The following is a 12,676-nucleotide window of genomic DNA, read 5'->3' on the forward strand; positions in this document are numbered from 1 at the left end:
TCATTAGACCATGTTCTTATCCAGACTGCTTTTCTGCAAGGAAATTTTAGAGAAGTTGATTTATGATTGTCATTTGCTTAGTTATAAGTAGTTATATGAAAAGAAGAAATAACTGTTTGTGAAATTATGATAATGAAGATAATGATGATATGTACATGTTTGCAGCTTCATTCCAATCCTGACATACTTTATGTAGTTGGTTGAATGGTTTCTAGTTTTTGTGAGATAGGATTTGGTGTTGAGCTGGATTCCAGCAAACTGCATACAACAGTGACTAGAAAAAGAGCATCAATTATACTTGTGGTTGTCATCTTCATTAGAAGAGCCCAAGACTGAAATCACTGAAAGCTGCAGTTTTCTTACTTTCTTAGTGCTGTAATAATATCTGCCAAGTGTTGTGGATGCTATTGTGTTATGAGACTTGCTGCTACTACTCATGTTATCTTTTATGGGGATTTTAATCTGCTGTCTCCATCAAGCATTAGATTTTCACTAGAAAAACCAAGAATAGAGCCAAGTGACGCCAGCATGACAAGATGAACACCTTAATGTGTAATTCTTCATGTTCTTGCTCTTAGCTGTTAGAAGTGAGGAGTAAAGACTTTTTCAGCCACAGTAAGAGATTCGAGATAAATAATTATTTTACTAGACTGAGTGCATAGTACCAAGGAAAGAGCACAAAAAGCCATGGTATTATGGCTCATTGACTATATACTGATCTTATGTGTCTGAAAGTCAAGTTGGTGGGTTTATGTATGAATTGAGGATGTTGTCATCTTTACATCCCTCAAGAAATAGTTATAGTACATTGTTCTGAATTCCTGTAGACTGGCAGGCTAGTATATACATTAGTATTTTTAAAATATTTTAGAGACAACAATATGTTGTCTATACCTAGAGTGCCTAAGAAACATGGGTCATAGAATAGAATCAATATAATGTTTTAAGTTGGAAAAAAACTCTGAGATTATTGAGTTCAACCTAATACCTATAGCCTAATACCACCAAGATGGAACAGTGAATTTTGCAACATTTGTCTGTGTCCACCAGTGCTTAAACATTACTGCAGTACATTTAATTTCATAAGTATTTTCTTAAGAAAAAAGAAGTGAGCTGGATTGGTGATGTGAAAAACCTGCTGGTTTTTGACAGTGTTAATTTTAGCAATTCCCATAAAGCTGTGTCTGTGGGGTGCCTCAGAGATTATTTCAGTAACATGCCATAGTAGAGCAGAGCACAGTTTACTTTGTTTTGTTTGACTGACCTTGCCATTGCTGTCTTTTATTCAAGACACTTCTACATAATTAATTGGCAATAAACATTTAAACTCATTCAGTTTTAAATTCATCAAATATGGAACTCACAGCAATTTATCAGGTGCGTGTATAAAGTCAGTGTGGAATGGTAGAAGCTTATGGATTAATTTCAGCTCATATATGGTTATGAGAAAAATTTCCTTTCTTTTTAATAGTGCTGCACGGTTAGGATAAGATTATCAATTGTTCTGCCCAGTCATTTCTGCCTCTGCAGTCAGGAGGAATAATGGCAAATTTAGAACCTGTTGGGTAGTTGGAAGATTTTTTCAATCACTGACCCCTTAACCACAGGTTTGCAACTTTCCTTAGAAGCAGAATGGGATTGCTTCTGCAAAACTCTTTTCTGAAGAAGCTGGAAGTAAAATAATGTTCACAAACTTTTTCCAGCATAGGGAAACTTGTTCACAGCAGAACTTCATTGCGTTAGCAACAAAGGGGTTTACCAGACAAAATGATACTTAAGGACACAGGAAAGACTGTGCTGGTGAAAGCAGCCTTTGCAGGCAATACTTCATAATGTCAACACAGGTTTTTGGCCACTAAAGGTGTGGGAGAAGTGAATTCTCTATTTTCTGGTGCCTGTTTGGTTTTCTTCCATTTTTTTCTTGTTTTGAGAAGCTCTTTCTGCAAAGAGAAAGATTTGTGCATTGTGTTATGTTTAGGGCTGGGCATGACTCAGGAGACGAGTGTGAAAAGCACGTTTTATAAACATAATTTAAATAGCACAGTTAGTTTGCTAAATGTAATGCATTGATACTTTGGCAAAAAGAATCAAATGTATCTGCAACATATAAGAAGGTGTGAATACAAGAGTTATTCTTTGGCATCATCCGCAAAATCAGCTTTGCTCTCTGATGTCCTGTTGATTTTGACTCATTGCACTACTTGGGCTGCATCAATCAGACATTTAACATTGTGTTGCATATCTACATTTTGCAGTACTCTGTAACAGAAACCACATTTTTAGTGTTACTGTTCCTATTATAAGTGTATATTTTAAGTAGTAAATCTTAAGAATATAGTATAGCAGATCAGACTATGATATTTATTTCAGTATTTCTATACTCTTAATATTTTTCTATTTTTTTATTTTTTATTTTTTGGAAAATATTTTATACCAGAACACTGATCTATATAAACAAAGATCTGTGGTTTCTTTTTTTTTTTTTTTTTAGATCATGGTGTGCTTTTCTTGGCTATGTTATGTAAAATGTTCTTTTTCATTCTATTTAAGTGCATATAAAAACATGAAATGAAGCTTATGAAGGCAAGCAGCTGTGAAACTAAGCTTTTATTTAAAAATTATATGTATCTTTATTAGATTATAAGCAAGAAAGTAAATGGAGTTTTTTATTCTGGTAAATTGAGTAGGATTGTTCTGACAGATTCAATGTATTGATTTGATGGGTTTTGATTGTTTGGATGTGGCTTTTTTTTTTAAATCGCATTCTTGTAATTCATATGGAAAATAAACATTCTGACTTTTCAAGTGTATCTTACTTCTATAGGCCACACAAAGAGGCTGTGAGCATAAATGAGTGTGAAGAATAAAGTTCAGGTTTAGGAGAGAATAAACAGAAAAGTCTGTGATTTCTTGTGCTTGTACTGTAGTGCAAGACATCAAAATGGAGTAAATAATGTGAATATTCAGCAGCTAGTCCATGGAAGGAATAACTTTCCTTCCAACTGAAAAAATCACTTGTCAGTGCTGAAATAGTTTGGGGCAGCTCTATTTTCTTATTATTTTTAAGACAGTTTAATTTTCATCTATACCACATATTAGCAAATTAATTACTGGATGGAACACTCACTTTCTTGTCTTGCTGAATTGTTTGGGAATGACTTTCTGCTTAAGAACAAAGTACTCAGGTACTGGTTTTGTCAGAATCTTGAGTGGGTTTTTTTTGAGCTTACTAAACACCCTAATTGTTGGACTACTGATTCTTCTTGAATAGACTTCAATCTTGTTTTGGCTATGAATTTCATTCTTTTAATTGACCATTTTTTCCTCTCACCATAAAGTCCCAGCTTTCTCCTTCCAGCATGCTGGTAATCCATTACAGCTAAGGAATCTTCATCACTGCAGGAATACGTTCATATGGTGCATTATATTGCGTCTCTTTCATTTCTGAACATTTCAGTGTGGGGTTTTTTTGGAATTGTTTAGTACTAGAGCTTTATAACAGACCATGCATCTTTGTGTGCATGGGAGAATTATGAGAGGATGCACCTCGTATCATCACTTCATTTTCTACAGCTGATAGCAGATGCTGAATTTCTGTACTCAAATTTTACCTGTAATAATCCATGCTAGAAAACAACTCCTGTCTGATTGCAGCCCTAATGAAAGCAAATTCTGAGAGTAAAATTAATCAGCAGCACAACCTGTGGCCATTCTTAAGAGCAATGTTAGTAATACATTGTGGTATGGCATTGTCATATATCTCTGGTGTAATGTAAAAAGAAATTTAAATATCTCTACTTTTTGAGTATTTCCTATTGCAATAAATTAGTGCATCCTAGATTAAAAAAAAGATCATGTTTTTCTTACAAGATAATGTTTTCTTGTGTGCGTCTTGTATGCTGTGTATTATGAGTTTAAAGTAAATGCAGGCCTACCCTGATATAAATAACAATTGACTTAAGTCATCCACTGTTCTCCACAAGAGTTGTTCAGGAGTTACCTGGATGACTTTAGAGTGGGATTTTCTAAGATTTCAGAAGAATTAAGTGGAGTTTATTCAACTACTTTTCACCTTTGAAAGCCATGTTTCTCTATATTATCTACTTTATTCTACATAGGTTGTGCAAGAACTGTAGAAGTAATCATGCTTTCTAATTGCTTTTTTTTTTCTTTCTTTCTTTCTTTCTCTTTTCTTTTTTTCTTTCTAACTAGAGTCTGTGTGTATTTACACCACCAGGAGCTAAAGAAGGACACCCACAACTCATTCCTGCAGGGCCCATTGCACATGGCACTACAGTATCTGCTTATGTAGCCAGATCCAGAAAAACGTTGTTAGTAGAAGATATTCTGGGGGTAAAAACCTTTCTTTTTTAATGAGATATTGCACCAAGTTCTTAGAATTAATGCTTTGATGCTGAAGTGTTTATTGAGATGAATGTTTAATGATAGAATTTACATCTGTCCTGATAAGTAAAAGAAAGTAAATCTGAGTTTGGATTAGCTGATGGAATAATTGCAGAATATTTCATTTATTTCTAGTTTTAAGGTTTGGGTTTTTTTTCTCTTTGGGTTTGGGTTAGTTTCCTTTTTTTTTGGTTGTCAGGTAAAAGACATGATGGAACCACAGTCACTTGGAAAAAAACGACCAATCAAAACTCCTGTCTTCTTGGTCTTGAAATATTAACCCCACATAAGACTTTCATATAGTCTTATTTATATTCATAAATCAAATCTGAAAATTTGATTTAATTTTAATACAGGACTCACACTGACTAGAATGTCAGTTAGAATTCTGGTTATTAGACAAGATTTTCATCTCTGCATACTCTAATGTAAAGCTAGAATACTGATAGAATCAGTAGATCTACATGAAAAATGCAGTAATGTAACCGATATCAAAATTCAAGCCTTTTTCTGTAGCAGGAGTTGGAATTTCCTGAGGTGATATTCTGATAATTCTTGGCACTCTGTATGTCTGTCCTTTTTTCATTTTTTTAAAACACTTCATCCTTTAGTTGCATTTGTGCAATTTTATGAAATTGGTATTTAAGCTGTACTTTGTGTGAGCACTTTATAAGAACACCAAGGAAGTTTACATTTTCTTCTCTCTTCATCTCTTCAATGTTTCCTATCTTTTCAAGTTCTGTCCAGAATAACAATTTTTTCAATACTGTGACAAAAAAAAAAAAAAGACAAAAAAAAAAAAAAAGAAAAAAAAAAAAAAAAAAAGACGACATTGCCATCTCTACTTTTAACAAAATTATTTGTTAAAAATTATATTACCTTAGTTGGGTAAACTGGACTATAAAAAAATGCCAGATGCCTAATGTAAGTACACTTAAACAGAGCCACAAAACCAAAAGGCAGAAACTGCTTTCCCTGTAGTAATAGTCAGTGCTTTCTACACACTCTGGACTATTAAGATTTTATGTGCTGGTATGTTTTTTCAGTTAAATTAAGGGTTTAAATTGTTACTGGTAGTTTCCAATTAAGATAATGATATCCTTACATGCAAGAGTTCTGTATTTTGATTTTACATTCTTACTAAAATCATGGGGTTAGCGAGGAGGAGTTTTGAACTTGTTTGTTGGTTTAATATTTGTGATTCATTGACCAAAGAGCAAGATTCATTTTGGTGAGATGATTTGCCTTCATGTGATTTTAGAAGCTTCTCAACAGTGAAAGGGAAACGCGTGAAAGGTAGACTTGCCAGACCTTTTTTTGTGGGAGGACAGAACTAAAAAGAGAAAGCAGAAGGCTCATATTTCAAAGTGTTTCCCACTCGTGTTTGTGTGTCATTTGTTCAAATTGATTGTTATTTTAGTTATTAAGGTAGAGATTACTTGCTGTTTTCCTTGAAAAGTGAGAGATTTTGATTGGCCTTGAAGGGGTGTCTGTCTTGCCTAAGCACAGGCTGCAGGGAGCATCTAGTATGAATCAGGTACTGAAGGACCGATGTGCAACGAAGTGGGTCTTGCACGCTTCACCCTGGGCAGTGACTGCCCTCCTAACTGTAACATTCAGGTGCTTTCTCAGGTCTGCCTCAGTTTTCCTACATGGGGAAGTGAAGCTATAAAGCCTTGAACATTCTCTATGAGGGTTGAAAGTTATGCATTTGGGCCTTATATAGCAGCTGGTAGGGTTATTTTAACATTTGTTTCTGTTTCTTTTGCACCAGTTTATTCAGGACATGTAAGAAAAGGAAGAAAATTGCTTACTCTCATGTGTAACTTTTTGGGAATGCATTTTCATCTTCAAAAGTTGGTTGAGGATTATAACTGTATAACCTAAAGCCTTAGCCTCAAGTTTCAATTTTTGTTTTCTTGCAAGCACTGTTGTCTGCTCTTTAATACTGAGATATGAGCAGTCCTCATTGTGATTACAAATTCTTTGGGATTTTTTGGAGGGAAGGATGTTAGGGTGGTAGTGTTGCTTGTTTGGGTTTTTATTTAATCTGGACTGGCATTAGCAATAAAGTGTTGTTTTTCCTGCCTGTGAGAATAGAGAAAAAAGCATTATATAAACAAACTCAGAGCTGGGTGTAATATCACAGCTAATTCTGACCTTACATCAATAAGGTTATCTGTATACGTAAATTAATGCTGAGACTTCAAAATTGCATTTTTTAGTAGATATCTTACTACTGTGTAGAAGTTATGCTGAGAGATGAGTTTTAGTGACTTTTGTGATTTTTCTGCAGATTTGCTCAGATAGGAGGAGGAGGAAAACATCAGTATGTCTTTGCTGTTAATGTTTTATCAGATTTTACATTTTATCAGATTATGTTTGCATTTTCTAGGATGAGCGATTTCCCAAAGGTACTGGACTGGAGTCGGGGACCCGTATCCAATCTGTTTTGTGTTTACCAATTGTCACGGCAATTGGTGACCTGATTGGTATCCTGGAGCTTTACCGTCACTGGGGCAAAGAAGCCTTCCACCACAGTCACCAAGAGGTGAGCTCATGTGCACTCTTTACCTACTTCCCCACCATGGTCAGGACTTCATTCTCATCCCTCCCGCCGCTCCAGACTTCCTTCTCTCACTCTTCTCATGAGTTTATATATTTTTCATACTTGATTTTGTTCTTATTAAAAAGAAAATAGGTAGTGATTTGTATTTTCAGTCAGAGGAGGTAAAATATACAGGGACACATCAAGAATTTTACCTTGTGTTCTTTTGCGGATAAACAGATTCAAAGTTTCCTTATTGATTATAAATTCAAGAGAAATTAACACAGGGCAGGTAAATGAAATGTAAGTGTAAATCAAACATCAAAACCCAAAATCACTTTATATAAAAAAAGACAATGCTCAGTTAACCTGAGTCTCAATCTTAACTTTCCAGTGCAGCTTTATTTTACATTATGGTAAGATTTAAAATTTTATTTTAGTTTACTCTTTGGTGTGGCTTCTTAAGTAACGAGCCCTATCATAAAGCAGAGTGTTGCAATGTTACAGCAATGGTTATCAAATCTCAGTGCTGGGTCTCACAGGCGGGGAAAATTATTTTACTTTAAATCAAATGTGAAGCAAAAGAGGTTTCTGATCTTTGCATCTATGTTTTTACTGCCACACGCTCTCCAGCATCAAGATGTGTCTGTCTAGGTGGTATTTCCAGTTTCACGTATCCAGGTAGTCCCTCCTGAATTCCTTGCAACAGAAGGACAAGGGATGTTGTCTGCCAAGTCTCTGTGGTTTCTAGGTTGACAACCATGTGCTGGTTTTGGGTCAGGCTTTTCTTTAGCTTTTAGGAGCGGATCACTTTTGTCTCTCTCTATCCTCTCCCATCCCTGTGAGTTGTCAGGATCACTGTCCTTTGTCTCCTGACTTAGATGCCCATAAAAACTGGGTATAGAAGTGATGGTACCTGGATGACCTGCCAGTGTAGGTGATGCTCATAAAGCTGTCCTCTGCTTTTTTTAACTTCTGATGCTTCCCTGTGCAGATATTCTCATTCATACTTATCTTCCCCTTTCCATGACTGTTCTGCATGCATTACTCTGTTCATCTAAGTCCTGTGTAGCTGTGTTGTCCATACATGTCCATTTGTCAATCTGTAGTTAGGAGCTGTTAGCCAAATACAAATGGATTTGAAAATGGAGCAGGTGTTGCAAAGGCTGTTGCTATACTAAAGGTGTTCAAAGTGCATCTTTGCTCTCATGTCAGGGTGAGGATCCATTATGTGCCATTAAGATGCTTCTGATGTAAAGATGAATTTCTCTCTGTGCTGCCCCCCAGAAAAGGGAACTTGAACACAGTTAGGACAAAATGGAGTGAATTCTAGCCAGGTGTGTTGTCTCAACAGTGGTATGAGATACACTGTGGTGCAGTTTAGCTATACTGAGCAGGAATTATTTGTATGAAAAGGACATAAGATATTCAGGCAAGAGATACTAAAACTAGTCCTCCCAAAGAAGGAAAAAAGCATTTGGCAAGTGTGTATTTTGTTTATCAGTAAGATAAATACGCTGGCATTCATCTGATGTTTACATGTGTATATTAGTTGGGTAGTCAGTGCCACTTGTTGTCACACCTTGTATTTTTTCACTGGTAGACAGAGGTCAGGGTAGGGGTTTAATGCGGTGGTGCCACTGTCTTTGCTCAGAGAACAAAGAACAGGGATTCATACAAAACCAGGCTTCATTAATTCTGAAGCCTACACACAATGTATTTAATTTTTAAAATTGTCCTATTACATTAATCAGTCTACAATTCAGATAAGTCTCAGACATGCATTGTTTTATGAAAATATGAATGTTATATGAAATAGCTTCTGTAGCTAAAGTTCATGAATGTTCTACTTAGAAAACACTAGCTGCTAAATTAATGTATTTTGTTAGTAAATTTAAAATATTTTAAGGTCACTTTCTGAGTGTTCTAAAGCTTTCTTTTCATTTTCAGGTTTCATACAGCCTTTGGATGCCATTAGCAATGTTTATGAAATGTGTGCAAAGTGTTCTGTTTAAAAATATAAAATAAAAAATACCTTAGGAGGGCATGCAAAAGCTCACCTCTTGTGCTTCTGTTCCCTGTGTTCCTATAAAGCTCCTGTGCTTCAAGGACAGGAGATTATGCATGGTAGCACATCACAGTTAGCTGCAGTTTACATGACAGTTGTTTGAAATGTTGCCTGGAAACTGTCATACTTCAAACACTTGAGCTGAAGGATCAGGTCTGGTTCTTCTGCCACCAAAACAGTAATGAGAGAAACAGTGCCTGTTTGCAGCTGGAAGTAGCTACTGCTGAAGAGATACAGCCCCAGAAAGGCATATTTTATTTCTATGGCAGATGCCTTTCAACAGTGTAATTTTTAAAGCCTTCAGCTTATGAGATGTTTGTTTTGATGTTGTATTTTTGAGCTGATGGGTGCCCAATTCTGCTTCTGAAATCCATTGGTAAGCTCTAAAATTGAAACATTCACAAGTACACTGAGACTTTTGCAAAATAACTGTTTTCCCTTAAATTGTTACTGCCTGACTGTCTAAAGCAGCTCAGTCAATTTGCTTAGCAGGTAGATAGAGAAAAGAGGCATGTCACTGATGTGCAGTTTTCAAGGTTTCTTCTGAGAGAGTTTCTTCTCTTTTATTGCAGGTTGCAACAGCAAATCTTGCATGGGCTTCAGTAGCAATACATCAAGTACAAGTGAGTGGTTTTTCATTCTTTTATTGTGGATCTTGTCTTCCAGAATGTATTTAGTAGGAGCATGGACTGTGATCAAATTTAAGTGAACGTCATTGCTAAAGCATTGATTAAAGCCTTTCCTTGAACCTGGAAAACTATGCTAACATTTTTGGTCTTCATTGAATTAGTTTTCCTCACTTGCATTCATGGATCAAATGACAAACAATATTTGTACTAAAGGAAAGAAATTTGAACAAAGTAGATAAATAATGATTAAAGCAGATTTATCCTAACAACTTTGCAGGGTTGTTTAGTTTTCTTTTTCTTGTGGAAAGGCAACTGCTAGGCTAACTGGTTGCTTTCCTCCTGCTTTTGTATTTGTTTTGAAATTATGAAGTGTTGGTAGCAAAGCCTATTTTAAGCCATCCTCGCCAGCTCCTTTAACTACTGCCACTAAGGATGCTTCATGCTGTCCCTAGCTGGGTGCCTAATGGAGCTTCAGTGTCAAGCTGCTCCAGCAAACCCCAGCAGCATTGCTAATAGTTTTGTTACTTCAGCTAGCAGAAGAAACTAAACATATTCTGTCAACTCAGAGAAGATGCTAAAATAGATTCTTCTGTCAAATCCCAGGAGGGAATTAATGACATTCTTTTTTTCAAGGTGTCTTTCACATACTTGTCAGAAGACATGCAGAAAGCTTCCTGCTTTTCTCTTGTAGTCTCTAATATTTTCTGCTTTTATGCTGGAAGTCACTGACTTTCCCATCTAGGCAGAATTAGTGGGCACAGAATTAGTGGGCACATTAGTAGAATTGCAATTGCATGCAGTTGTAGCTTCATCTATGTAAGAATTACTCTCTCCTTGATTGAGAAGTCTTTCACATCTAACAAAACACAACAGGGAAAGTGAAGTTCAAGCTTGTCCATTTTTATTTATCTTCCTTCTTCTAAGCAGAAGGCTTGCTTTTCCCAAGTTTTTTGCATGAGAAGAATGCAAGAGTTTTGATCTGGCATTTTGTATCTACATTGCACAGATGAAAGATATTACTAGTTCAAAGTGATATTTTTGTGAGTGTAAAATGTACAAGCAGTGGAGGTTTGTTTTACTTTTGGCCTCAGTGCTTGCTCTAGTAATATACAAATGTACAATTGTGCTTCAGATACTGAGTTTGCAAATACATGAAGTAAAATACAGTTGAAAGCTTTGCTTCATCTAACATTCTGCTTCTAAAAAGAAGTATGCATACTATTTTCTTTATTCATATTCATGCTGATTTCTCCCTAAGCTGAGCATATATCATCTGCTGCTTATCTTACTTAAACTTGTCTGATGTCAGACTACAGTTGTGTCTGTATGCGACTTTGCAGCCTGGAGAAAAGGGGCAAAAATGTGGTAAGGGAGAGGAGAAACAAAATATTTAACATTCTCAGAAGATCTGAAGGTCTGGATAAGGAAATGTTCATTCCATAATTACAGTCAGTGACAGCCTTTGAGACAGCATGAACAAGTGTAGAAACCAACAGCTTTAAGTGAGTCTTAGGAAGGATTTTACTTGTGTTTCACAGTTTTAACTCAGTAGCTAGATAGCTAAGATTGAAATTCAGCACACAAATTCAGCTTTAATTTTACACAGTGCTGTATCAGATATGTGTATGTATGTGTGTGTGTATACATATACACACACACACACACACACACATATATATGTATACATATGTATGTACACACACAAATTCACACAAATACACACAAATTTTTCCATACAAATTAAAGGGATAGGACTTCAGTTTCCCTCTGACATTAGTGTTCTAGAGCAAATGGTTCTATGATCTGTGCTTCCAGGTGTGCCGGGGCCTTGCCAAGCAGACTGAACTGAATGACTTCTTGCTTGATGTATCGAAGTAAGTGTGATTTGAAAGATAATCTCATGAGTTTTTGATGAGCTTTTCTAGCGTGGCTCTTCCAATCTACCTGTGTTCACTCAGTAGCAGTAGTGGAAGCTACCGTAGCTTACAGGCAGGTGCAAAGGCACAATTCAGAGGGTGGGCAAACTTCAGCACAGGGACAAGAACAAGTGGTATGTGTGGCATTGGTGTATACCTTCCATAATTCTTTTTTTGTGATGGTGGTGCAGATGAAAATGTGACATTCATTTATACCTTACAGAATTTGTTTATTCTTGTGGTCTTTTGCATGGAGTGTCTTCCTCTTTTTTCCCATCTCTTCTGTCAAAGTTAAATGTGACCTCCTATTTAGAAGTGAAAAATAGGCTTGGTGTCACATAGCAATTTTAAAAGGCTTGAAAGGACTTCACAGAAAGTTGTTTTGTGTGCTTCGGCTTCCCCTATTCTCCCAACAATTTTTTGGACATGAATGCATGTATTCATAAATACATGGATTTCAGAGTTAAATTCTTGAAGAATCAGGTCTGCTACATGATTGCTCTTCCCGTACATTTTCTGAAGGATCTGTTTTAGTTTTCAAAGACTTTTATTGCATGTAATATGTTTGCTTTTAAATTCTTGTCACTATAAGGCAAGATTATTTTGGAAGCACAGAAAGAGTGTGAAAGCTTCAGCTTACACTTGCAAAATCAGTTTAGTGTCTTAGGTGATCTGCTCTTCCTCTATCTCTTTTTGTTTGTCACTGCTATAAGAATCTTTAAATAGCAAGGATAACCCATAAATTAAAAGATAAACCAGACCTGTACTTCTGGTAAATCAGTCTGGAGTGCTTAACAGTATTTTATGAAACTAGTTGGTAGAAAAATTTCAAAGTGCATCACAAAGTAGTGATGATACTGTGGAAAAATGAAATGTCTTGTATTTTCTGCAAACACTTCTGTGAGTCTTGATGAACAATTCTCAAGCTGAGATTAGGGGATGTCCTAGATTCCTATGCCATTGCTTAGGAATGTAGGCAGCCAAACTGACCCAGCTGGAAGGGAAAGTACTAAACTACAGGAGGGACTCTGCCCCATGCAAGGAAGACAAACTGGTTGTAGCCAGATGTTTTCCCGTACTTTTTCCTCAGGATGACTTTTTTAAAATTTCA

At 36.0% G+C, this 12,676-nt stretch overlaps 1 protein-coding gene across 5 annotated transcripts in view; it reads left to right on the forward strand.

Moving 5' to 3' along the window:
* The window catches only part of PDE10A (phosphodiesterase 10A), a 143,765-nt gene that overhangs the window by 96,554 nt on the left and 34,535 nt on the right, over nt 1–12,676 (forward strand). For all 5 annotated transcript variants that reach the window (XM_039712281.1, XM_039712283.1, XM_039712280.1 and 2 more), the window contains 4 exons: nt 4,213–4,353; nt 6,800–6,955; nt 9,593–9,643; nt 11,465–11,523. In XM_039712281.1, the coding sequence (XP_039568215.1) occupies nt 4,213–4,353; nt 6,800–6,955; nt 9,593–9,643; nt 11,465–11,523 (407 nt within the window). The remainder of the gene's footprint in view (nt 1–4,212; nt 4,354–6,799; nt 6,956–9,592; nt 9,644–11,464; nt 11,524–12,676) is intronic.

The sequence above is a fragment of the Passer montanus genome, unplaced genomic scaffold (genome assembly GCF_014805655.1).
Source record: "Passer montanus isolate IOZ18808 unplaced genomic scaffold, ASM1480565v1 scaffold260, whole genome shotgun sequence".
Lineage (NCBI taxonomy): Eukaryota > Metazoa > Chordata > Aves > Passeriformes > Passeridae > Passer > Passer montanus.